We start from the raw sequence: 22,607 nt of genomic DNA, 5'->3' as shown, positions 1-22,607 counted from the left end.
CAGATAACAGTCCCAAGCCCCAATATTTTTTAACAAAAGCACACTTCTAGATAATCCAATTAATTTTAAGCACAAAATTATGCAATATACTTCACACACAACCATGAATTGAAAAGATTTCTATGATCGGACAAGAATCTCATTCAGGCCCTTTATCGATCACATAGTAAGCACACACAATCACTTCTATTTTCACAAAGCCATGGGTACTCAGACTTCTCCATATTTACAGCAAATCAATAAGCTCACACTCTCAACCAACCTCACCCAGAAATTAACTTATGATTTGAACATTTTTTAAACAATTTCTGACAGACGAACAGTACCCATTTGAAACCTAGGTTTTGAGAGATAAATGAGGGAAGAAGAAGAATAAGATGCAACGATTAAGCTTTCATACATGGATGCTTGCACTTTAGAGTGAAAATGAGGGAGTTTCGAAGTTGGGAGAGTGAGATATACCCGTCGTTCAATTCTTTTTGAGATGTTTGCAATTTTTGTTAAGTGCACAGCAAGGCCTAGTTAAGTGCCTCAGAGGTCGCATTTGCGATCCCACTTTCGCAATTGCAAACTTTCAACTTTCAGCAAAGGTCGCAAATGCGACCTTTTCCTTGATTTTGCAATTTGGGCCAGGTTCGCAAATGCGAATAAAAGTTTGCAAATGTGAATGTTGATGCTTCTGCAATTTTCAGATACTGGTTTTTTTTTTTGCTCTTTGTCACCCCGACCAGCCCAATCAACTCCAAAAATTGTGAAACTTATCAGATTAGTCAAAAATAATATACTAAGCTATTCTAAAAAAGAAAATTTCAAAAACGACTAGAAATTTTGAAAACGATGGGTTACCTCCCACCAAGCGCCGCATTTAACGTCGTGGTACGATGAGGATCAACTTTATAACTTTTCTCACCACTTGGACGATATGAATTAGGCATCTAACTTGGAATCAAGTTTGTGACCATGAGTGGTGGGGGTGGTAAGTAGATGATCAAGCCAAACTTTAATTTCTTAATTTTACATTTTTTGGCTTTCATGAGAGGAATGTCATTTTGCCTTCTTGTTCCCTCAAATTGTAAGATGTATGGCCTTTGTCTTTCCTCCTCGCAATCCCTCATTGACTCGTGTAGTTCAATTCCAGTATCACCACACAATTCCAATGTTGAAAAATGCTTGGAATGTGACCTCAAACCTCCAAATTGCAATTCTTCCCGGATTTTGAACCATCTAAATCTTAGACGTTCAAGATTTGTACTACCAGTCCTTGGAAAATTTTTTGTATTAAAATTCAGTTGTCTTATCTTTGACTCACATCAGTTTTATTATATTTTGTTTTATTGTTAATTGGTTTACCTAGCGAGTTGGGGAAGGTGTCATCACGACTAGTTGGATTTTGGGTCTTGACAAGCGGTATTTTGGAAATCGTCTAAACACTCTGCAATAGAGGCTAAAGTTATAGTACTTAAACAAGGCCGTTGAAGAAGCTGAATGGCTTCAAAATTTCTTGAAGATAATCCATTTTAACCCACAATATTGGCACAGATATGCATACCTTGTGATGATCAAGCGACAATAATATGGGGCTGGAAGCAAGTATGATTTTCTCTGTTGATTGCGTTCGCTGAAGTTCTGTGATTTGTAATGCTGCTATTGCAGAATAGTTGTTCTGTTCTATCATGTGAGGAATTAATCCAACAACCTTGGGCAATAGTGAGGTGATTAAATACCTTCAGGAAACACAGTTTTCTTTTGGGCTAGAAACGTTTTCTTTTTTTATTCATCAGCATTTCTATCTCTTTTTTGTTTTTTAGTATGCAGAAATTTTATGTTTTCGAGCATAGTTTTACTAACAGTATGCATGGCTGGCAATAAAAGAAACACCCAACTTTATTTGGCAGTTATTATTTAAATAATATTGTGTATATGTTGTGAACAAAAAGAAAAAAATTTGAGGTGGTCATACTTTTTTTTTAAGTGAGTAGAAAACGGCACGTGCTTCTACTTCGAACTAAAGGTGAACAACCGGCTTCGCAAGCAAATAGAAGCCCTATCCATTATAGCCGAAAAGTGTGCTGGTTGTTTGAATCGTGAAATGGTCGCATCACCTTATACTTCAGACCCATGGCAAACTTGATAGATTTTCATCAATCAATGTTATAAGCTATGTTTGTACATAATTGACTTGTCCTTGACTTTTTTGATTTTGAAACACAATAAACAAAAATTCATAACTAACGCAGGTTCGGTCGACTTCAGTAGCTTTGGTTCAAATTCTATATTTGTCTTAAAATTTTATGAAATATATATCAATTATTAATTTAGAACTCACTAACTTAAGAGAATTAGAATTCTGAACCCATAAGGTTCAAATCCTGGCTCCGCCTCTGAAAGAAGTATTAAATGTAGGTAATAAGTTTTCTAATGAATCCTATATATATATATAGTAGGGGAATAAAATCCAAAATACAGAAAAATAAAAGAAAAAGTCTAATATGCTAAAACATAAACCAAAAACCCTAAAGATTACATAAACGAAGACATAATTAAGTCTAGTCAAGGGATTCATGGAACTCTTCTCCATCAAATTCCCATTCATTTTCTTTTCGAACGGCATCTTCTTCCTCCTAAGTGTAATCACATTCAATATTGAAAAATTTTCAAAAAGCCACGTGCGACTTGTTCTTTATATCTTGTCAGCAATAGCCTGAGCACAATGACCGAGCAAAGCCTTAATGTGAAGGAAATTCGCAGCAAATATGATGTTGACGAGTCTTTGCATCTTAACGCTAACGAATTCCTTATCAAAGTCCTTACTTTTTGTTTTCTTAATTTCTTCTTCATCTGAACCCGAGATTTCTGCATGCTTCTTGAGGTACTCGATAATCTTGACTAGGGTTTTAGTGTCAACGTTGGGTAGTGGTATGATGCTGGATGCATCATCATGTTCTACCATGTTCTTGAATGTTACAGACACGGCCGACTCCAATGTTATGGAAGGTAAGGCTTGTGCCTTAGGCTGGGCCCATTTTTTAAAAATAATAGGTTTAAACTATTTAAAAAATTAATATTTACTACTTTTAATATAAAATTATAATTATTAATATAAAAAGAAAGAAAACTTGTTAGATATATAAATAAAGTCAAAAATGGCAGATGAATAGTTTTCCTAACGTTTCAATTTTTCACTTTTTACTCCTTCATTAGATAATGTGTAAAAATCTAACTCTCTTTCTTATATTCTCTAAGTCAATCTTTCTTATTCCCAATCTCTTCATATTTCAAAAATCCTACATATTTTCTGTCTTTCTCTTTGATATTCTTACTTACCTTCTTTCTCCAAGATTTCATTAGTTCAAGTGCTCAATAATACTTTTAAGCTTCCAATAGTTCTATAAAATCTTATTTAAGATCAACAATTTTTCAAGAAAGATTAAATGATGAATTGGCTATATTATCAATTGAAAAGGAATAATCGATTTTAAAATGATTATTAACAATTTTGTATCTTAAAAAGTAAGAAGAATAGACTTTAAATAAAACCAATCTTATAACTTGTTTTTAAATATTTAGGCCCCATACTAAATTTTGGCTTTAGGCCCCACATGTTCTTGAGCCACCTCTGATTACAGACTCGATGGCGATGGATTCTTCTAGTTGGAACTCGTTGCCGTCACTACTCTTCAAGATTAAAACTTTATTCTCTGTTGCGGGTGTTGTTGAAGATGAAGCCATGGGAATGTTTTTCGGAGGAGAAGATTTGAAGAAAAAGCTCCAAAGGAGTGAATGATGAGGAATTGGTATTTATAGGGCTAAAGCTAAAGCAAAACATATTTGGCTTTAGTTCTTAGTTTTTCTTTAACCAACTTGGTCTCGGAAACCAACTTTATAACTGACTTCAGCCTAAAAAAATCCAAAACTAGTTTTTTTTCCTTTCCATTTTTCTCAAACCAATTCAGAATTGAATATTTAAAACCAAATTCAAACACGTTCTGGAAAGAAAACTAAAACCAACAAAGATGCCGAAGTTTGAGTTATTTCTTTAGTATTTTAGATCTATAAAGACAGCCATGATTTCCTCCTACTACTTATGCAGAAAAACAAAACCTCATATTTTCTTAAAATGGCCTTTCATTAATTATGCCCTTTTTGGACCATTATTATAACTAGCAATGCCTTGGGAAATGCTTAAAGGAGAAATATATATGAATTTTCCATTCATCACATATTTATTGCCATGCATGAAAACCATAAGAGTCGTAAGTAAGAGGAATTAGAAAATTTGATAATAAAGTAAAGTCGTAAAGTATCAGAAATGGAAGAAATATAATGTTCGATTCAATTTCTTTAATCCCATAAAGTTACCCAAATAATACAAAAATCAACCCACCCACCCCCACCCTCCAAATGCTAGCACTACGCACCCTTGACATAATATCACTAATATATTTCCCCTATTTTTATCTAAGATGGTCAATCTTAGATTAAATAGTGAATTGAACAGAACCCTCAGCAGCTACTGCTTGCAGCAACCTTCAAATGGGATTTATGAACTCAAAAACTTATGTCTGAATCTATTTGCATCTGTTGGAATATAAAGCAAGATATAAGCAAAGGAATAAAGGAGATATGAATATTCTGGTCATTAATTTTATTCAATAATCAAAGCCATATTTATACAAGAATTTATAACTGAAAAGCTCTAAAGAAAAGCAGAAAAATCAGCAGCAGATTATCCCTAACAGCTATATCCTAACAAATAGCAACAGAAAGATAAGATTCTGCTAACAGTTACAAGGCTTATTTATCTCAACAACTTCCTTGCTTTGAGAAGATTTTGAACTTCAGCAGTTATGCAAAATTTCCAACTGTTGAGGCAGTAATTTCAACACTCCTCCTTGACTCAAAAGCAGCAGCACCAAGTTTTTCTCTAAGAAATTCAAATCTGGATCTAGGTAGAGCCTTAGTTAAAATATCAGCAATCTAAAATTCGCTTTTGCAATATACTAAATCTTCCTCTCCATTCTTATGCACTTCTCTTAAGAAATAAAGCTTGATCTTGAAATGTTTTGTCTTCCCATGGAACACAAGATTATTTGCAATAGAAATTGCAGCTTGATTATCAACAAAGATTCCAGTGCTTTTCTTTTGCTCCATGTACAAATCTGCCAGCAGTTTCCTAACCCAAAGAGCTTGATTCACAGCTGATGCAGCTGCAACATACTATGCTTCAGCTGTAGATTGAGCAACTACATCTTGCTTCTTTGAACACCAAGAGAATGCACCGGCACCAAAACTGAAACAATTACCTTAAGTGCTTCTCATATCATCTAAGCATCCCGCCCAATCGCTATCAGAATATCCATGAAATTGAAAGTCTAAGGCTCTTTTGAATATGATGCCAAAATTAACAGTACCTTTGACATATTTTTATAATACGTTTAGCTGCTTGAAAATGAATTTCACTAGCACAGTGCATATACCTCGAAAGTAAACTCACAGAATGAACAGTATCTGGCCTTGTTGCAGTCAAGTACATCAGACAACCTATCAAGCTCCTGTAAAGTCCTATATCAATCTTTTCAGCTCCATCTTCTTTGCAAAACTTCTCCTTTTGATTCATAGGAGTTGTCATAGACTTGCAATCCTCCATTTTGAACTTTTTCAGTATTTCTTTGGCGTATTTCAGCTGGCATATAAAAAGCTCATTTTGTTTTTGTTGAACTTCCATCCCAAGGAAGTAGAACAGCTCACCAAGGTCTGTCATCTCAAAGACCTCCTTCATTTCAGTGTTAAACTGACTGATTAAGTCTGAACTACTACCTGTAACTAATAAATCATCAACATATAGAGAGATAATTGTTAAATATGTTTCTTCCTTCCAGATATACAGTGTGGACTCACTCAAACTTTTCTAAAAGCCTAAACTGAGAAGATTAGCATCAATCCTACTATACCAAGCTCCAGGATCTTGCTTCAACCCATATAACGCCTTCTTTAATAGATATACCTTGACTTCTTTACCTTTCACAGAAAAACCTTCAGGTTGTTCTACAAAGAATTCTTCTTTAAGGTGACCATTGAGGAAAGCAGATTTCACATCAAGTTGGTGAATCTTACATCCATGTTGAGCTGATAAAGCTAGTAGCATTCTCATTGTATCCAAGCGAGCAACAGAAGTGAAAGTTTCTGAAAAATCCACTCCAAACATTTGCGCATACCCTTTCACAACTAGTTTGGCATTGTATTTGATTACGGAACCATCAGGGTTGAGCTTGGTTCTATAAACCCACTTGACTCCAATAACTTTCTTGTGTGATTACGGAACCATCAGGGTTGAGTTTGGCATTGTATGTGTTGTTCTTTTCTATCATTTTCAGCTCCTCCTGCATTGTAGTCCTCCATTTCTCATCTTTGGCAGCTTCTGGAAATCCTACAGGTTCTAAAATAGCAACATTACACCTTTGACATATATCAGAAAGTGGTCGTGTGCCTCGGACGGGTACATCATCAACATCTTCATCTAGACACTCTAGATTATTTTGTTTTTCACCATCTTTCCAGTTCCAGGTGTCATTCTCCAAGAACTTGACATCCCTACTAACAACAACTTTGTCATTTTGAGGTTGATAGATCCTGTAAGCTTTTGAGATATTGTTGTATCCTACAACACTTCCAGGTTCAGCATTTTTATCTAGCTTATCTCTTTTCGCCTGAGGTACATAAGAGAAACAAAGACAACCAAAAACTTTCAGATTTGTTAGCATAGGTTTGTAACCAAACCAAGCCTCAAATGGAGTCTTCTTCTGCAAAGATTTGGTTGGCAATCTGTTTAGCAAAAATACTACAGTATTTGCAGCTTCTGCCTAAAATTGCTTAAGTAACCCTTTTTCATGGAGTAAACACCTTGTCATTTCCATTAAGGTCCTATTTTTTCTCTCTACTACTTCATTTTATTGAGGAGTGTATGGTGTCATTAGCTGATGCTCAATTCCTACTTCATCACAAAACAGGTTAAACGTTTCTAAAGTATACTCAGTTCCATTATCTGTTCTTACCATCTGAATTTTGCAGCCACTCTGATTTTCTACCAAAGCCTTATATTTCCAAAATACACCAGCAACCTCAGATTTAAAATTCAAAAAATAAATCCAACAATATCTGGTGTAATCATCAATAAAGGCAACGTAGTACTTAATGCCGTTCAGAGATGGTGTTTTTTGAGGTCCACCCACATCTGTGTGAATAAGTTGCGGTTTATGTTTTTCCCTCCAAGATGTCTTCTGAAAAAGTATGCCGAGTTTGTTTTCCATACTGGCAAGATTCACAAGCAAGTAGATTTTTCTCAATGCTTGGAAAGCCTTCTACTAGGTGATTTTCTTTCATGAAAAGTATTGCATCATAATGGAAATGTCTCAAGTATTTTGTGCCATAGCTCTGAGTTATTGGCTGACTGGACAATTGCAGCTTGTTCCTCCTCCAGAAGGTTCAAAGAAAACGCTTTTGCCTCTCGTCTTGATCTTGGACAACTCCTTGTTATCAGCATCCTTGATCAGACACGCTTTATCTTCAAACAACAACTTGAAACCATTTTAAAGTAGGTGCCTAACACTTAAGAGGTTTCGATCAAGATCGGGAATTAAAAGAACATCAGTTATAAGTTTTAAACCAGTAAGGCTTTCAATTACAACAATTCCTCTGCCTTTCGCATCGAGTAAATCTCCATTTCCAATCCTGACTTTGCCAATGACATAGCGATCTAGCTCTTGAAAGAGCTCTTGATCATTGCTCATATGATTTGTGCATCCGCTGTCAATTAACCAGCTTTCAGAACTGCTGTTGCTAGCAAAACAAGTTGCTATAAATAACTGTTCTTCTTGATGTTGATTTGCAGCGGTGTTGGCTTCCTCACATTGTGGTTGTGACTTGCATACCCTCTCAACATGTCCTAGTTGACCATATTTGTTGCACTTGACATCTGGTCTCCACCAACATTTTTGTTAAGGATGTTTTATCTTTTTGCAATGAGGGCAGGGTGGATGAGCTCCTCCCTGATTATTATTGTTATTGCTTTGCCTTTCCTTCCTGTTCTTTTTTCTGCCTTTGTTTGAATCAATGTTCTATGATTTAGCTTGAAAAGCTCCTTCGACAGAACTTTCCTTCCTCATTATTCTTCTTTGCTCCAATGCCTGCAAAGCTTTAACAAGTTCTGCCAAGGTGATACTTGACAGATCTTTAGAATTCTCTAAAGAAGAGATCGTGGCTTCATATTTCTCAGGCAGTGTTACAAGAATTTTTTGAACAATTCTTTCATCATTAAATTCCTTACCAAACAATCTCACCTTGTTGGCTATGTTAAGCAATTGGTCTGAATAATCATTTATAGTTTCTGATTCTTTCATTTTCTTCATTTAAAATTCTCGAATTAGATTTATCACTTGCATATTCTGCACTCTTTCATTTCCTTTGTATTTTTTTTTTGAGATACTCACAAATTGCTGCTGCAGACTGCATTTGCATAATTCTAGTGAGAATTGAATGTGATACTGCAGAGAAAAGACATGTTTTGGGTTTGGCTTTCCTTTTCTTTTTCTCCTTGTGAATTTTTATCTGATTAATTGTTGGATTATTTCCAAGAGGAGTTACTTCGTAGTCCTCTTCTACTGCTTCCCAGAGATCCAGTGCTTCAAGATGAACTGTCATTCTAATTGCCCAAGCTTAATAATTTTCACCATTGAAGACTGGTGGAGTTAAGAAGCTCGATTCAGAATCCATTTTCTATAAACTATTTAAAATAACAGTTTAAAGAATGTATTGTGATGTGCTTTGAGTGGAAGAATTGATATTTGGTTCACTCTCTACACACAAGTCCCTCAAGATGGCAGGCTCTAGATACCAATATGTTGGAATATAAAGAAAGATATAAGCAAAGGAATAAAGGAGATATGAATATTCTGCTCATTAATTTTATTCTATAATCAAAGCCATATTTATACAAGAATTTATAACAGAAAAATCATCAGCAGATTATCCCTAACAGCTATATCCTAGTAAATAGCAACAGAAAGATAAGATTCTGTTAACAGTTACAAGGCTTATTTATCTCAACAACTTCCTTGCTTTGAGCAGATTTGAATTTCAGCAGTTATGCAAAATTTTCAGTTGTTGAGGCAGTAATTTCAATAGCATCTGACATCTGCAACAAATGGCGGATATGGGGCGCATACCATTTCACCCTCTCGACGTGTTCTTTTTCTTTTTAACAAGACTCTTTAAATCCTATGAGTCTATATATTAGGGTTGCTTGGAAGTTAGTCTACCCTAAACCCTAATTCACACATATATAAAGGGAAACATATTCACTTGAAGAGGCGTCTCAAAAATCCCATAAACTCTTGGGATATCACAAGAAATCAAAATATGGCCAGATACTTCTTGACAATCAAATAGTTCAAGAGGAATAACGGAGATAATGAGGAGAGAAGAATTAAGAGAATTGTACTCGCAATTAAATAGTAAAAATATTTTCTCTTATTTTGTGATTGCACTTTATTTTTCATGTCTTAAAAATTTATTGCAAACATATTTTATTTTATTAAATCCAATCACTCAAGTTCTCATTACTTGAGGTGTTGGGGGATTTGGCAAGACCCCTACCATGTCTATTCCCACAAAAAAGATTACGTACAATGGAGGGGGACATGGACCTTACCTCCTCAGATGATGATATGAAAGGCAAGGCAATGAAATATATATATTCCTGGGAGCTACTAGAAGGTGAAGTAACTTTTTGCTGCATTTATTGCCAACACATCAGTCATTGGTTGCTTCTCTGAAGAAATGTGCAATGTTAACTTGGACATGGTTCATGAGCCTAGTAATGTCTTCAATCAGACCTTTGAGATGAAGGTTGTCGGTGTTCCTAGAAATGATCATTCTAGCTACTATCTGAGAGTCAATCTCTAGATAGAAGTCATTATATCCCTGTTGTATACAACTTTGAACTCCTACATTAGCGGCCACTGCTTCAGTGCTATTGTTGGTGTTGCATTGGACTGGCAAAGAGAAGGCCATTATCAGATCACCTTGGTAATTTCTCACTGTGCCTCATATTCTAGCTCTTCCCATATCTTTTAGAAAGCTTCCATCAGTATTGACTTTAATCCTTCCAATGGGGGTTTTTTCGGGTTACGTGATGCACTATTGGAGTTGGGTTCCAATACTCTACTTTTTTCAAAAAACATAGGCCATGGACATGTAACTTTGTATTTGGGGAAGGCCATACTCAGAGCTGCTTGGATAGTCCACATTACTAGTTCTCTTCTTTTGTTTATAGAACTAGGGATGTAATTATTGATAATCGTCTCCATATATGAGTGTGATTATATATGCTTAATTTATTGAGGTGAATCTCTGGTATATAATGATTTCTAAAGTGAAACTCTAATTTATACTCAATGACATTATAAATTATCTCTTTTTCAGATATTCTGAAATTGGTATCAATTTTTCTTGATCAGGAAAGTATTCTCCAACGTCTACAATACTCATCTCAAGAGGCTGCGGAGATGAGAAGCAAAGCTTATATCATGGCCCTATCATTTGTGTCCATTTTATGAACAATTAATGTTGCCATAGTAAACAAAATCTTTCCTCTAAAAGAGGTTTTGTAAAAATATCAGCAAGTCGAGATTCATTACTAATAAACTCTAATATAATATCACCTTTGAAAATATGATCACTGATAAAATGATGCTTGATTTCTATATGCTTTGCACTAGAATGATGCACAAATTTTTTTGACAAACATATGGCACTAAATTATCACAAAATATAGGAGTAGAGGAAAGAAATAGATCGTAGTCGAGAAGCTGATACATTATCCATAGAACTTGTATACAACAGCTTCCAACAGCTAAATATTCTACTTTCGGTTGTTGATAAGGCAACACAATTTTGTTTCTTGTTATGCCAAAAAACTAGTGCATTTCCCAAAAGTTGACATGTGCCACTAGTACTTTTTCTGTAGAACTTATCACCTGCAAAGTGTGCATCTGAATATCCACTTAAAGTAAAATTGTTGGAATGAACATACCATAATCCTAGTTAAGAAGAACCAATGAGGTATCTTATAATATGTTTAACAGTAGTAAGATGGGATTCCTTAGGAGCCGACTGAAATCTTGCACACTTACAAACACTGAACATAATATCTGGTCGATTAGCAGTGAGAGATAATAAGGATCCAATCATTCCTCTATACATAGTTTCATCAACACTTTTTCCATTGCTGTCTTCATCAAGCATCGTTATTGGACTCATTGGAGTTCCAATAGACTTAGCATTCTCCATGACAAACTTGGTATACTTGGTTTGGCTAACGAAAATCCCTTTAGGAGACTGTTTTATTTGCAGTCCAAGAAAGAAAGTTAATTCTCCCATCATACTCATTTCAAATTCTCCTTTCATAGAAAGAGCAAATTTTTTATATAGAACAGAGTTAGGACTACCAAAAATAATATCATCGACTTAAATTTGAGTAATAAGATTACCTGAACTTGAATGCTTAATAAACAGAGTTGTATCTATAGTACCTAGTTTGAAACATTGATTTAGAAGGAAAGAGCTTAACATTTCATACCATGCACGAGGAGCTTGCTTGAGTCCGTACAGAGCTTTATTCAGCTTGTATACATGATCTGGGAAAGTGACGTTTACAAATCCAGGAGGTTGTTTTACATATACCTCTTCAAAAACGTACCTGTTTAGAAACGCACTTTTTACGTCCATTTGAAACAGTTTGAATCTTTTGTGAGCGGCAACTGCAAGTAGTATTAGAATTTATTCCAATCTTGCTACAGGTGTGAAGGTATCATTATAGTCGATTCCTTCTTGATGAGAGTATCCTTATGCAACTAGCCTTGCTTTGTTTCTGTGATGACCCAGCCAGTCGTCTCATGAGTTACTGCTCTGTTTCCCCCATTTCTGCTTCTTATTGCTTTGTTTATTGGTTCTAGGTATGATTGGGTTGGTTGGCTCGGGTTCAGAAAGGTTTTGAGAAGGTTTGAGACACCTAGTCTCTTTTGAGAAAGCTTAAGTTGGAAAAGTCAACCGGATATTGACTTATGTGTTAAAGGGCTTGGATGTGAGTTTTGATGGTTCGGATAGCTTCAGCGGATGATTTGGGACTTAGGAGCGTGATCGGAATGTGTTTTGGAGGTCCGAAGTAGATTTAGGCTTGAATTGGTGAAATTGGATTTTTGGCGCTTTCCGGTTGATAGGTGAGATTTTGATATAGGGGTCAGAATGGATTTCTGAGAGTTTTAGTAGTTCTGATGTGTAATTTGGGATGTGTGTGCAAAATTTTAGGCCATTCGGACGTGGTTTTGTTGAGTTTTTTATCAAAAGCATAATTTAGAAGATTTTAGAATTCTTAGGCTTGAATCCGATGCGAATTCAGTGTTTGATATTATTTTGAGCATTCCAAAGGTTGGAATGAGTTTGAATAAGGTTATGGGTTATGTTTGTGTTTTTGGTTGACGTCCCGGGGACCTCGGAGTGATTTCGGATGGTTGACAGAGAGATTGGGAGTTTGGTGATGTGAGCACGTGATTTTTGCCTCACAAGAATTACTCCAAAAAGAATTCCCAAAATTAAATTTTTATCTAATTATTTGCTAAAAGGAATTACTGTGCAATTTGCTTAAGTGTTTGCATATTTTGTGCATATTTAATTAATGCATTGAAAATACAAAAATATAGCATCTGCATTTAGATTTTAGTTTTGTATTTTTAGATTAATTAAGTAAATTATTGCTTTACAAAAAATGTAAAAAAATAGTTTATTTTTCTTTTAATTCTAGTCTAGAATTTTAGTAATTTTTCCTTTAATTGATACTTAATTTAATCGTGGTAATTATAATTTGAAGTCTAGTTATTTTAATAGGATAATTTAATCAGGGATTAATTTAGGTTTGTATTTTAATTTTAGTTTAAAAATATTTAAAAAAATTAGAAAATGAAAAAAAAGAATAAGAAATGCATTTGGGGCTACATTTAATTAAAAGATTCCACGCGCAAGTCGTTTTACCTAATACCCAACCAAAACCAGCCCAAAACATATGCCACACCCGGTCCATTCAATTCAGACCTCAAAGACGACTCAAACGACGTTGTTTCAGTGTCAACCAATCTCAACCGTCCATTCCCCACATCCAACGGCCAGGACTTAACCCATTACCCGTTTAACCCGACCCTGAACGGTTTCCCCCTAAACCCAATCCAGCCTCTAATCCTAATAAACGACATCGTTCAAATTAATCAAATAATCCAAGCTGTTGATCTCGTTTGATTGAACGGCCTGGATTTAACGTCTCCCCTAGTATATAAAATAGACCCCGCCCCCTCATAACCCCCCACATCTCATCGCTCATCTTCCTCACCCAAACCCTAGAGACCAGCCGCCACCATTCCCTACCGCCCTCCGGTGGCGACGCCGGCTCCGTTCACCTCCAAAATCACACCCCAGAACCACCACAACCCCCTCTTTCCAAATCCCCAATCTGTTTCCCTCGAATCTTGCCAGAACCTCTCGAATCTCAAATCTAAGATCGAGGCCTAAAAGTTTAAAATCGGTTTCCCATGAACCTAATAACATGCATCGATCCATACCTCTAATCTTCGTCATTAGAAGGATTGATTCACTACAAAACCGATGCTGCTCATTTGTTCTTGACAAAGAATAAATGATTGGGATCAGTTTCGGATGAATCAAAGTATCAAGTGTAATTTCAAGTTTAGCCGATAAGTTCCCTTCATTATTTCTGTTCGTTTAGTGTTTGTTTCATCTCTATCTCTTCTTCTTTTCTACTTTGTGTATCTTAGTTGTCTGACTTTGGATTGAAATTACAATAGTATCTTCCTATTAGGTTAATTTGTTTGTTCATTCATTTATGTCCATCTTTAGCTTTTATTTTAATTCCTAAAAAAAGGATTGTGCCCTAATTTTGGTTTATCTGTTCTGTCTAGTTTTAGGTTTGTATCCGACTTATATTTTAGTTGTTTAAGCTCATGAGTTTGTCATTGAATTAGCAGGTTTCCAATTTTCAATTTATGTTTATATTATTCTAATAGGCAGCATATTAGTATCCTCGTGATGTTTTGATTCCTTGTTAAAACAATTATGTTAAATGTGTCAAAGGTCGAATCTCAAATAGGCTCTTCATTGTTCTTTTCTTGCTAATGTCAGTTCAGATTATTCATATGAAGGGTTATTGTTGACTCTGTTTCAATACTAAACCTATTTAGGTTTCAGAAACTGATGCCCTTTGGTTCTGGTTGCCTAGCAATTCTGTAAATGTTTAGAACTTTCAGAGATTCTAATTGAATAATTAGGAACTTAAGGGGTAGTCTGGGAATTATTTAATAAAGGAGATTGTTTACCTAACTTAGAAAGCTTCTCAATAGTGGTAGGGTAGAAATTGCATTACTGAATTAATTAAAAGCACTAAGTTAGTGGATAGTTAAGAAATGAAAAGCAGAATTGATAACGGGAATGGCACTAATAGAATGCCTATTTAAAGGTTGAAGATCAGAGAACAAAGGGGAGGGAGGCAGAACATTATGACAGAGAGGAGAAGAACATTCTGACAGAGAGGAGAAGAACATTCTGATATTCTGAAAGTATTGAAAAATACAGATTTTTTTAGAAATAAGAATCCAATAAATCAGCTGAAAACTCTCTATTGTATCATTGAGCCTCAATAATTCCTGATTCTTTTAAGCTCTGGAAACAATAATGTTCAGTGATGGGATTTGAGTTGGTTTGATACTAGTTTTTGGAAGGTTTTGATCAAATTGTGTTAAAGACTACTGTTCCATTGGATTGTAAATCAATTTTCTGGTTTCATTTGCTGAATTTGGGTTGTGTTGTTGTTGCTGTCGATTTCTGATGTTTAAAAATTGCTGATCCTTCTTTATTTCTTTGTCCCTTCAATCTCAGGTACCTTCTTAGCCCCTGAATAATGATTGATTGTTGAACATGTAAATCAGGTGGAATACTAATTGGATACATGCTGCATTTGAACTTAGTTTCCCCTGTTTCTCATACTGCTTTAATATTCTGTAATAGATATGTAGTTTTAGATGTTATCTAAGCTATCATTTGCACATTTAATGTTGTGTATGTTCAGTAGTTATATGTATGGGTAATTGGACATGTATGTATGATTCTGTTGTGTATGTTCAATAGTTGTATGTATAGGTAATTGGACATGTACGTATGATTCTTATTTGAGATTAGTATGGTTCGAAGTATTTTGCAAGCATGTTCTGTGTTTACATTTGCTCCTGAATGAGTTTGAAATGTCTAAGGATTATATTGAAAGCTTTAGTATGATTTTCTGGAATTCATGAGAGAACTAGATTCTAATGTACTGGTTTGGTGACTATCAGTGTTAGGGGAAATTCAAGTTAGTTTAGTTATGTTGAAAGTGATTCACTGCTTACATGTCAATTGAGCAGATATGGTTGTTTTAAATCCTACAAGTTTTGTCAACGTGAGGTTTAATTAAGGTTTAAATATCAGCATTTCAAGTAAATTTAGGGCCTTGAAAATTTAGAATCAAATGTTGTATAGTTTCTCAAGAATTGGATCCTTAATTGTTTTCTATTTCAAAATCTTGGAGTTGTTTGTATGTTGTGACTAGCTATTTAGGTTCAATCTGAACTTTTGCTGCTCAGCCATCATTGGATCACGATACAGACTCGATGTCGAGTCTAATTGGTGTTGGTTCTGAGGCTTTAAAGAATTTGGGCCTTCTGCTTGGGCTCAATTTGGGCCTTCTGCTTGGGCTCAATTTGGGCCCAGAATTTTAAAATTAATAAGAAATGAAAGTGATAGGCCCTGTTGCATGAGTTTTCTTTTGTTTGCTTCAAAACAGGGTTCTTCACTGTTAGTTGGGGTTGGTACAATTTCGTTTTAAGATTGGCCCAGTTCCCCAATATTACAAATTAATTGTGTTAGTTTCTTTAAAAGGGATTATCATACCAATTGGGCGAATAATTCTGACCCTTTAATTTGATGGTTGCTAATTAGTAGGAAGAAAATATATTTTTGATTCTTGCTCATATCTAAAGTACTACATATTGATGCAAAAAAACCTTGAGATTTAGTAATCAGGCTAATGATTTCGTGCGCTTAACGATACGGACTTCTCTTGGTCTCAAATCTCAATATGCTGTTAATTCCTCCTAGGCAGTTTCGAAGTGATTTGATCACAAAGAGCTTCTAAATTCAATATCTCAAGATGTGCCTGTTGGAATGATTATTTGGTTTGTTTTGTGAGCTAATCTGGTATATATTGAAATAAAGAGAGGTCTATTGGGCTAAACTCTAAGAATGAATCGGTTGAGAAAGAACTTGAAAGGCGTAAAACCTTTTTAATAACTTTTTCTGTTGCGTGTGGCATGATTACGGGTTCCAGAATTAAGACCAACGTATGAGTTCGCGCAATATTGAGCGAAACAATCTTAATCTTAATAAAATACTATCGTGATTGTGTACATGTTCGCGTGACATAATTACGATTCTAAAAGCAAAAATTGGAGTATGCGCAACTTCGGCCCAATTTTCTTAACATTAATAAAGCATTATTAATTGTGGACACGTTCGCGTGACATGATTTTTGACGCGCCAAACAAATGGGTATATGTGCGCGTAACCAGTTTCAAGATAATTTTCTTGATTAAAAAGCGTTGAAAGGTAAATGCACATAGGTTTTAAAATCAGTAATAGTACAATTTTAATAAGCCAAGTATGATCAAAGCGACCGTGCTAGAACCAAGGAACTCGGGAATGCCTAACACCTTCTCCCGGGTTAACAGAATTCCTTACCCAGATTTTTGTATTCGCGGACTGTATTACAGAGTCAAACTTTTCCTCGATTCGGGATTAAATCGGTGACTTGGGACACCATAAATCTCCCAAGTGGCTACTCTGAATCTTTAAATAAATAAATCTCGTTTTGATTGTCCTTTAATTGGAAAAACTCCCTTGTATTTATACCCTTTATGGGGTGTAGTAAAAAGAAGGTGTGACCGGTGAAACTGCAGATTTTTGTTGTTTCTATTGTTTCCGCACTTGCGGATTGGGGACCGCAGGTGCGACACCGCAGATACGGGAAAACCAGTCACAAAAGCGGAAGAGCCTAGGAAGGCAACGAATGCAGAAGCGGTTGGGGAGCCGCACCTGTGATGGTGCAGGTGCGGGCAATGCATCACAGATGCGATTTTGGCCGCCTAAGTGAAAACCGCTGAAGCGGTCCATTGACCGCAAAAGCAGTACCGCGGGAGCGGGATTTTGGCCACAGATGCGAAATCCCTAGGCCAGAAGGTATAAATTATTTCCTTCGCGGTTTTTGAGCTATTCCACCTTTTCTAAGTCGGCTTGTGGAGCTTTTTGGGCGATTTGAAGAAGGATTTCAAGAGGGTTTCATTGAGGTCAGGATTTTGGACCTAAAACTCGTTTCTATGGTATTATTTCATGGATTAGAGCTGTAATTAATGGAATTTAAGGGTTAAAATTTGGGAAAACTAGGGCTTGGTATTGGAGACCTAGACTTGAGGATTTGAGGGACCATTTTTGGTCGGATTTTGATACTTTTGATATGTATGAACTCGTGGGGAGATAAAGAATCTATTTGTTACACCCCGCAATATTACATCAATATTACGTCTCGTAGTATTACATTACGACAATGTTACCTCTGCAGTAATATACGATGATGTTACGTCTAGTAGTATTAAGTTACGATAGTGTTCTACCCAGCAGTATTACATTACGGTGATGTTACCCTTCGCAGTAGTAAGTTATGACAGTGTTGCACCCTATAGTATTGTATGTTAAACCATCTAAATCTTCCACCATCTAAATCTTAGACGTTCTTAGACGTTCAAGATTTGTACTACCAGTCCTTGGAAAATATTTTGTATTAAAATTCAGTTGTCTCATCTTTGACTCACATCAGTATTATTATATTTTGTTTTATTGTTAATTGGCTTACCTAGCGGGTTGGGGAAGGTGCCATCATGACTAGTTGAATTTTGGGTCTTGACAAGCGGTATTTTGGAAATCGTCTAAACACTCTGTAATAGAGGCTAAAGTTATAGTACTTAAACAAGGCCGTTGAAGAAGCTGAATGGCTTCAAAATTTCTTGAAGATATTCCATTTTAACCCACAATATTGGCACAGATATGCATACCTTGCGATGATCAAGCGACAATAATATGGGGCTGGAAGCAAGTGTGATTTTCTCTGTTGATTGCGTTCGCTGAAGTTCTGTGATTTGTAATGCTGCTATTGCAGAATAATTGTTTTGTTCTATCATGTGAGGAATTAATCCAACAACCTTGGGCAATAGTGAGGTGATTAAATACCTTCAGGAAACTCAGTTTTCTTTTGGGCTAGAAACTTTTTCTTTTTTTTTATTCATCAGCATTTCTATCTCTTTTTTGTTTATTAGTATGCAGAAATTTTATGGTTTCGAGCATAGTTTTACTGACACTATGCACGGCTGGCAATAAAAAAAAACACCCAACTTTATTTGTCAGTTATTATTTAAATAATATTGTGTAAATGTTGTGAACAAAAAGAAAAAAAATTGAGGTGGTCATACTTTTTTTAAGTGAGTAGAAAACGGCACGTGATTCAACTTCGAACTAAAGGCGAACAACCGGCTTCGCAAGAAAATAGAAGCCCTATCCATTAGAGCCGAAAAGTGTACTGGTTGTTTGAATCGTGAAATGGTCGCATCACCTTATACTTCGGACCCATGGCAAACCTGATAGATTTTCATCAATCACTGTTATAAGCTATGTTTGTACATAATTGACTTGTCCTTGACTTTTTTGATTTTGAAACACAATAAACAAAAATTCATAACTAACGCAGGTTCGGTCGAATTCAGTAGCTTTGGTTCAAATTCTATATTTGTCTTAAAATTTTATGAAATATACATCAATTATTAATTTAGAACCCACTAACTTAAAAGAATTAGAATTCTGAACCCATAAGGCTCAAATCCTGGCTCCGCCTCTGAACAAAGTATTAAATGTAGGTAATAAGTTTTCTAATGAATCCTATATATATATATAGTAGGGGAATAAAACCCAAAATATAGAAAAATAAAAGGAAAAGTCTAATATGCTAAAACATAAACCAAAAACCCTAAAGATTACATAAACGAAGACATAATTAAGTCTAGTCAAGGGATTCATGGAACTCTTCTCCATCAAATTCCCATTCATTTTCTTTTCGAACGACATCTTCTTCCTCCTAAGTGTAATCACATTCAATATTGAAAAATTTTCGAACAGCCATGTGCGACTTGTTCTTTATATCTTGTCAGCAACAGCCTGACCACAATGACCGAGCAAAGCCTTAATGTGAAGGAAATTCGCAGCAAATATGATGTTGACAAGTCTTTGCATCTTAACGCTAACGAATTCCTTATCAAAGTCCTTGCTTTTTGTTTTCTTAATTTCTTCTTCATCTGAACCCGAGATTTCTGCATGCTTCTTGAGGTACTCGATAATCTTGACTAGGGTTTCAGTGTCAACGTTTGGTAGTGGTATGATGTTGGATGCATCATGATGTTCTACCATGTTCTTGAATGTTACAGACACGGCCGACTCCAATGTTATGGAAGATAAGGCTTGTGCCTTAGGCTGGGCCCATTTTTTAAAAATAATAGGTTTAAACTATTTAAAAAAATAATATTTACTACTTTTAATATAAAAGTTTAATTATTAATATAAAAAGAAAGAAAACTTGTTAGATATATAAATAAAGTAATAACTTAACTTACTTAAAAATGGCAGATGAATAGTTTTCCTAACGTTTCAAGTTTTCAATTTTTACTCCTTCATTAGATAATGTGTAAAATCTTACTCTCTTTCTTATATTCTCCAAGTCAATCTTTCTTATTCCCAATCTCTTCATATTTCAAAAATCCTACATATTTTCTGTCTTTCTCTTTGATATTCTTACTTACCTTCTTTCTCCAAGATTTCATTAGTTCAAGTGCTCAATAATACTTTTAAGCTTCCAATAGTTCTATAAAATCTTATTTAAGATCAACAATTTTTCAAGAAAGATTAAATGATGAATTGGCTATATTATCAATTGAAAAGGAATAATCAATTTTAAAATGATTATTAACAATTTTGTATCTTAAAAAGTAAGAAGAATAGACTTTAAATAAAACCAATCTTATAACTTGTTTTTAAATATTTAGGCCACATACTAAATTTTGGCTTTAGGCCCCACATGTTCTTGAGCCACCTCTGATTACAGACCTGATGGCGATGGATTCTTCTAGTTGGAACTCGTTGCCATCGCTACTCTTCAAGATTAAAACCTTATTCTCTGTTGCGGGTGTTGTTGAAGATGAAGCCATGAGAAAGTTTTTCGGAGGAGAAGATTTGAAGAAAAAGCTCCAAAGGAGTGAATGATGAGGAATTGGTATTTATAGGGCTAAAGCTAAAGCAAAACATATTTGGCTTTAGTTCTTGGTTTTTCTTTAACCAACTTGGTCTCGGAAACCAACTTTATAACTGACTTCAGCCTAAAAAAAATCCAAAACTAGTTTTTTTTCCTTTTCATTTTTCTCAAACCAATTCAGAAATGAATATTCAAAACCAAATTCAAACACGTTCCGGAAAGAAAACTAAAACCAACAAAGATGCCCAAGTTTGAGTTATTTCTTTAGTATTTTAGATCTATAAAGACAGCCATGATTTCCTCCTACTACTTATGCAGAAAAACAAAACCTCATATTTTCTTAAAATCGCCTTTCATTAATTATGCCCTTTTGGACCATTATTATAACTACCAATGCCTTGGGAAATGCTTAAAGGAGAAATATATATGAATTTCCCATTCATCACATATTTATTGCCATGCATGAAAACCATAGGAGTCGTAAGTATGAGGAATTAGAAAATTTGATAATAAAGTAAAGTCGTAAAGTATCAGAAATGGAAGAAATATAATGTTCGATTCAATTTCTTTAATCCCATAAAGTTACCCAAATAATACAAAAATCAACCCACCCACCCCCACCCTCCAAATGCTAGCACTACGCACCCTTGACATAATATCACTAATATATTTCCCCTATTTTTATCTAAGATGGTCAATCTTAGATTAAATAGTGAATTGAACAGAACCCTCAGCAGCTACTGTTTGCAGCAACCTTCAAATGGGATTTATGAACTCAAAAACTTATGTCTGAATTTATTTGCATCTGTTGGAATATAAAGCAAGATATAAGCAAAGGAATAAAGGAGATATGAATATTCTGGTCATTAATTTTATTCAATAATCAAAGTCATATTTATACAAGAATTTATAACTGAAAAGCTCTAAAGAAAAGCAGAAAAATCAGCAGCAGATTATCCCTAACAGCTATATCCTAACAAATAACAACAGAAAGATAAGATTCTACTAACAGTTACAAGGCTTATTTATCTCAACAACTTCCTTACTTTGAGCAGATTTTGAACTTCAACAGTTATGCAAAATTTTCAGCTGTTGAGGCAGTAATTTCAACACTCCTCCTTGACTCAAAAGCAGCAACACCAAGTTTTTCTCTAAGAAATTCAAATATGGATCTAGGTAGAGCCTTAGTTAAAATATCAGCAATCTGAAATTCGTTTTTGCAATATAATGCTACCTCTCCATTCTTATGCAATCTCTTAAGAAATAAAGCTTGATCTTGAAATGTTTTGTCTTCCCATGGAACACAAGATTATCTGCAATAGAAATTGCAGCTTGATTATCAACAAAGATTCCAGTGCTTTTCTTTTGCTCCATGTACAAATCTGTCAGCAGTTTCCTAACCCAAAGAGCTTGATTCACAGCTGATGTAGCTGCAATATACTCTGCTTCAGCTGTAGATTGAGCAACTACATCTTGCTTCTTTGAACACCAAGAGAATGCACCGGAACCAAAACTGAAACAATAACCTGAAGTGCTTCTCATATCATCTAAGCAGCCCGCCCAATCGGTATCAAAATATCCATTAAACTGAAAGTCTAAGGCTCTTTTGAACATGATGCCAAAATTAACAGTACCTTTGACATATCTAATAATATGTTTAGCTGCTTGAAAATGAATTTCACTAGCACAGTGCATATACCTCGAAAGTAAACTCACAGAATGAACAGTATCTGGCCTTGTTGCAGTCAAGTACATCAGGCAACCTATCAAGCTCCTATAAAGTCCTATATCAATCTTTTCAGCTCCATCTTCTTTGCAAAACTTCTTCTTTTGATTCATAGGAGTTGTCATAGGCTTGCAATCCTCCATTTTGAACTTTTTCAGTATTTCAGCTGGCATATAAAAATCTCATTTTGATTTTACTGAACTTCCATCCCAAGGAAGTAGAACAGCTCACCAAGGTTTGTCATCTCAAAGACCTCCTTCATTTCAGTGTTAAACTGCCTGATTAAGTCTAAACTGATACCTGTAACTAATAAATCATCAACATATGGAGAGATAATAGTTAAATATGTTTCTTCCTTCGGGATATACAGTGTGGACTCACTCAAAC

The 22,607-nt window shown here is 35.1% G+C and overlaps 3 protein-coding genes and 1 pseudogene across 3 annotated transcripts; all 4 read right to left on the bottom strand.

Moving 5' to 3' along the window:
• Positions 1 to 2,680: 2,680 nt before the first annotated feature.
• LOC107775681 (SKP1-like protein 1A) lies at positions 2,681 to 2,950 on the bottom strand. The gene has a single exon (XM_075224469.1). The coding sequence runs from the start codon at positions 2,948 to 2,950 to the stop codon at positions 2,681 to 2,683; it is 270 nt and encodes an 89-aa protein (XP_075080570.1).
• Positions 2,951 to 6,275: 3,325 nt separating this feature from the next.
• LOC142166057 (uncharacterized) lies at positions 6,276 to 8,697 on the bottom strand. The gene is made up of 5 exons (XM_075224468.1): positions 8,487 to 8,697; positions 8,150 to 8,344; positions 7,664 to 7,972; positions 7,449 to 7,561; positions 6,276 to 6,707 (listed from the first exon to the last, which is right to left on the bottom strand). Exons 1-5 carry the CDS (start codon positions 8,695 to 8,697, stop codon positions 6,276 to 6,278), a joined length of 1,260 nt encoding a protein of 419 aa, XP_075080569.1.
• A 10,555-nt stretch (positions 8,698 to 19,252) lies between these two features.
• On the bottom strand, positions 19,253 to 20,648 carry LOC107775667 (SKP1-like protein 11; annotated as a pseudogene).
• A 1,076-nt stretch (positions 20,649 to 21,724) lies between these two features.
• On the bottom strand, positions 21,725 to 22,363 carry LOC142166056 (secreted RxLR effector protein 161-like). The gene has a single exon (XM_075224467.1). The coding sequence runs from the start codon at positions 22,361 to 22,363 to the stop codon at positions 21,725 to 21,727; it is 639 nt and encodes a 212-aa protein (XP_075080568.1).
• Positions 22,364 to 22,607: the final 244 nt, after the last annotated feature.

This window comes from Nicotiana tabacum, chromosome 11 (assembly GCF_000715075.1).
Source record: "Nicotiana tabacum cultivar K326 chromosome 11, ASM71507v2, whole genome shotgun sequence".
Taxonomy (NCBI): Eukaryota; Viridiplantae; Streptophyta; class Magnoliopsida; order Solanales; family Solanaceae; genus Nicotiana; species Nicotiana tabacum.
Note: the sequence above shows the minus strand (reverse complement) of the source record. Positions and strands in the feature narration are given on the sequence as shown.

What these genes read in the sequence shown, in the direction of transcription:
- LOC107775681 (XM_075224469.1), bottom strand. Translation starts at nt 2,950, where the DNA reads ATGGTAGAACATGATGATGCATCCAGCATCATACCACTACCCAACGTT.
- LOC142166057 (XM_075224468.1), bottom strand. Translation starts at nt 8,697, where the DNA reads ATGACAGTTCATCTTGAAGCACTGGATCTCTGGGAAGCAGTAGAAGAG. An exon ending in AAGAATAATGAGGAAGGAAA is followed by an intron (nt 7,973 to 8,149) that starts GTTCTGTCGAAG and finishes GGTGGAGACCAG; the next exon opens with ATGTCAAGTGCAACAAATAT. An exon ending in GAACAAGCTGCAATTGTCCA is followed by an intron (nt 6,708 to 7,448) that starts GTCAGCCAATAA and finishes TATGTACCTCAG; the next exon opens with GCGAAAAGAGATAAGCTAGA.
- LOC142166056 (XM_075224467.1), bottom strand. Translation starts at nt 22,363, where the DNA reads ATGGAGGATTGCAAGCCTATGACAACTCCTATGAATCAAAAGAAGAAG.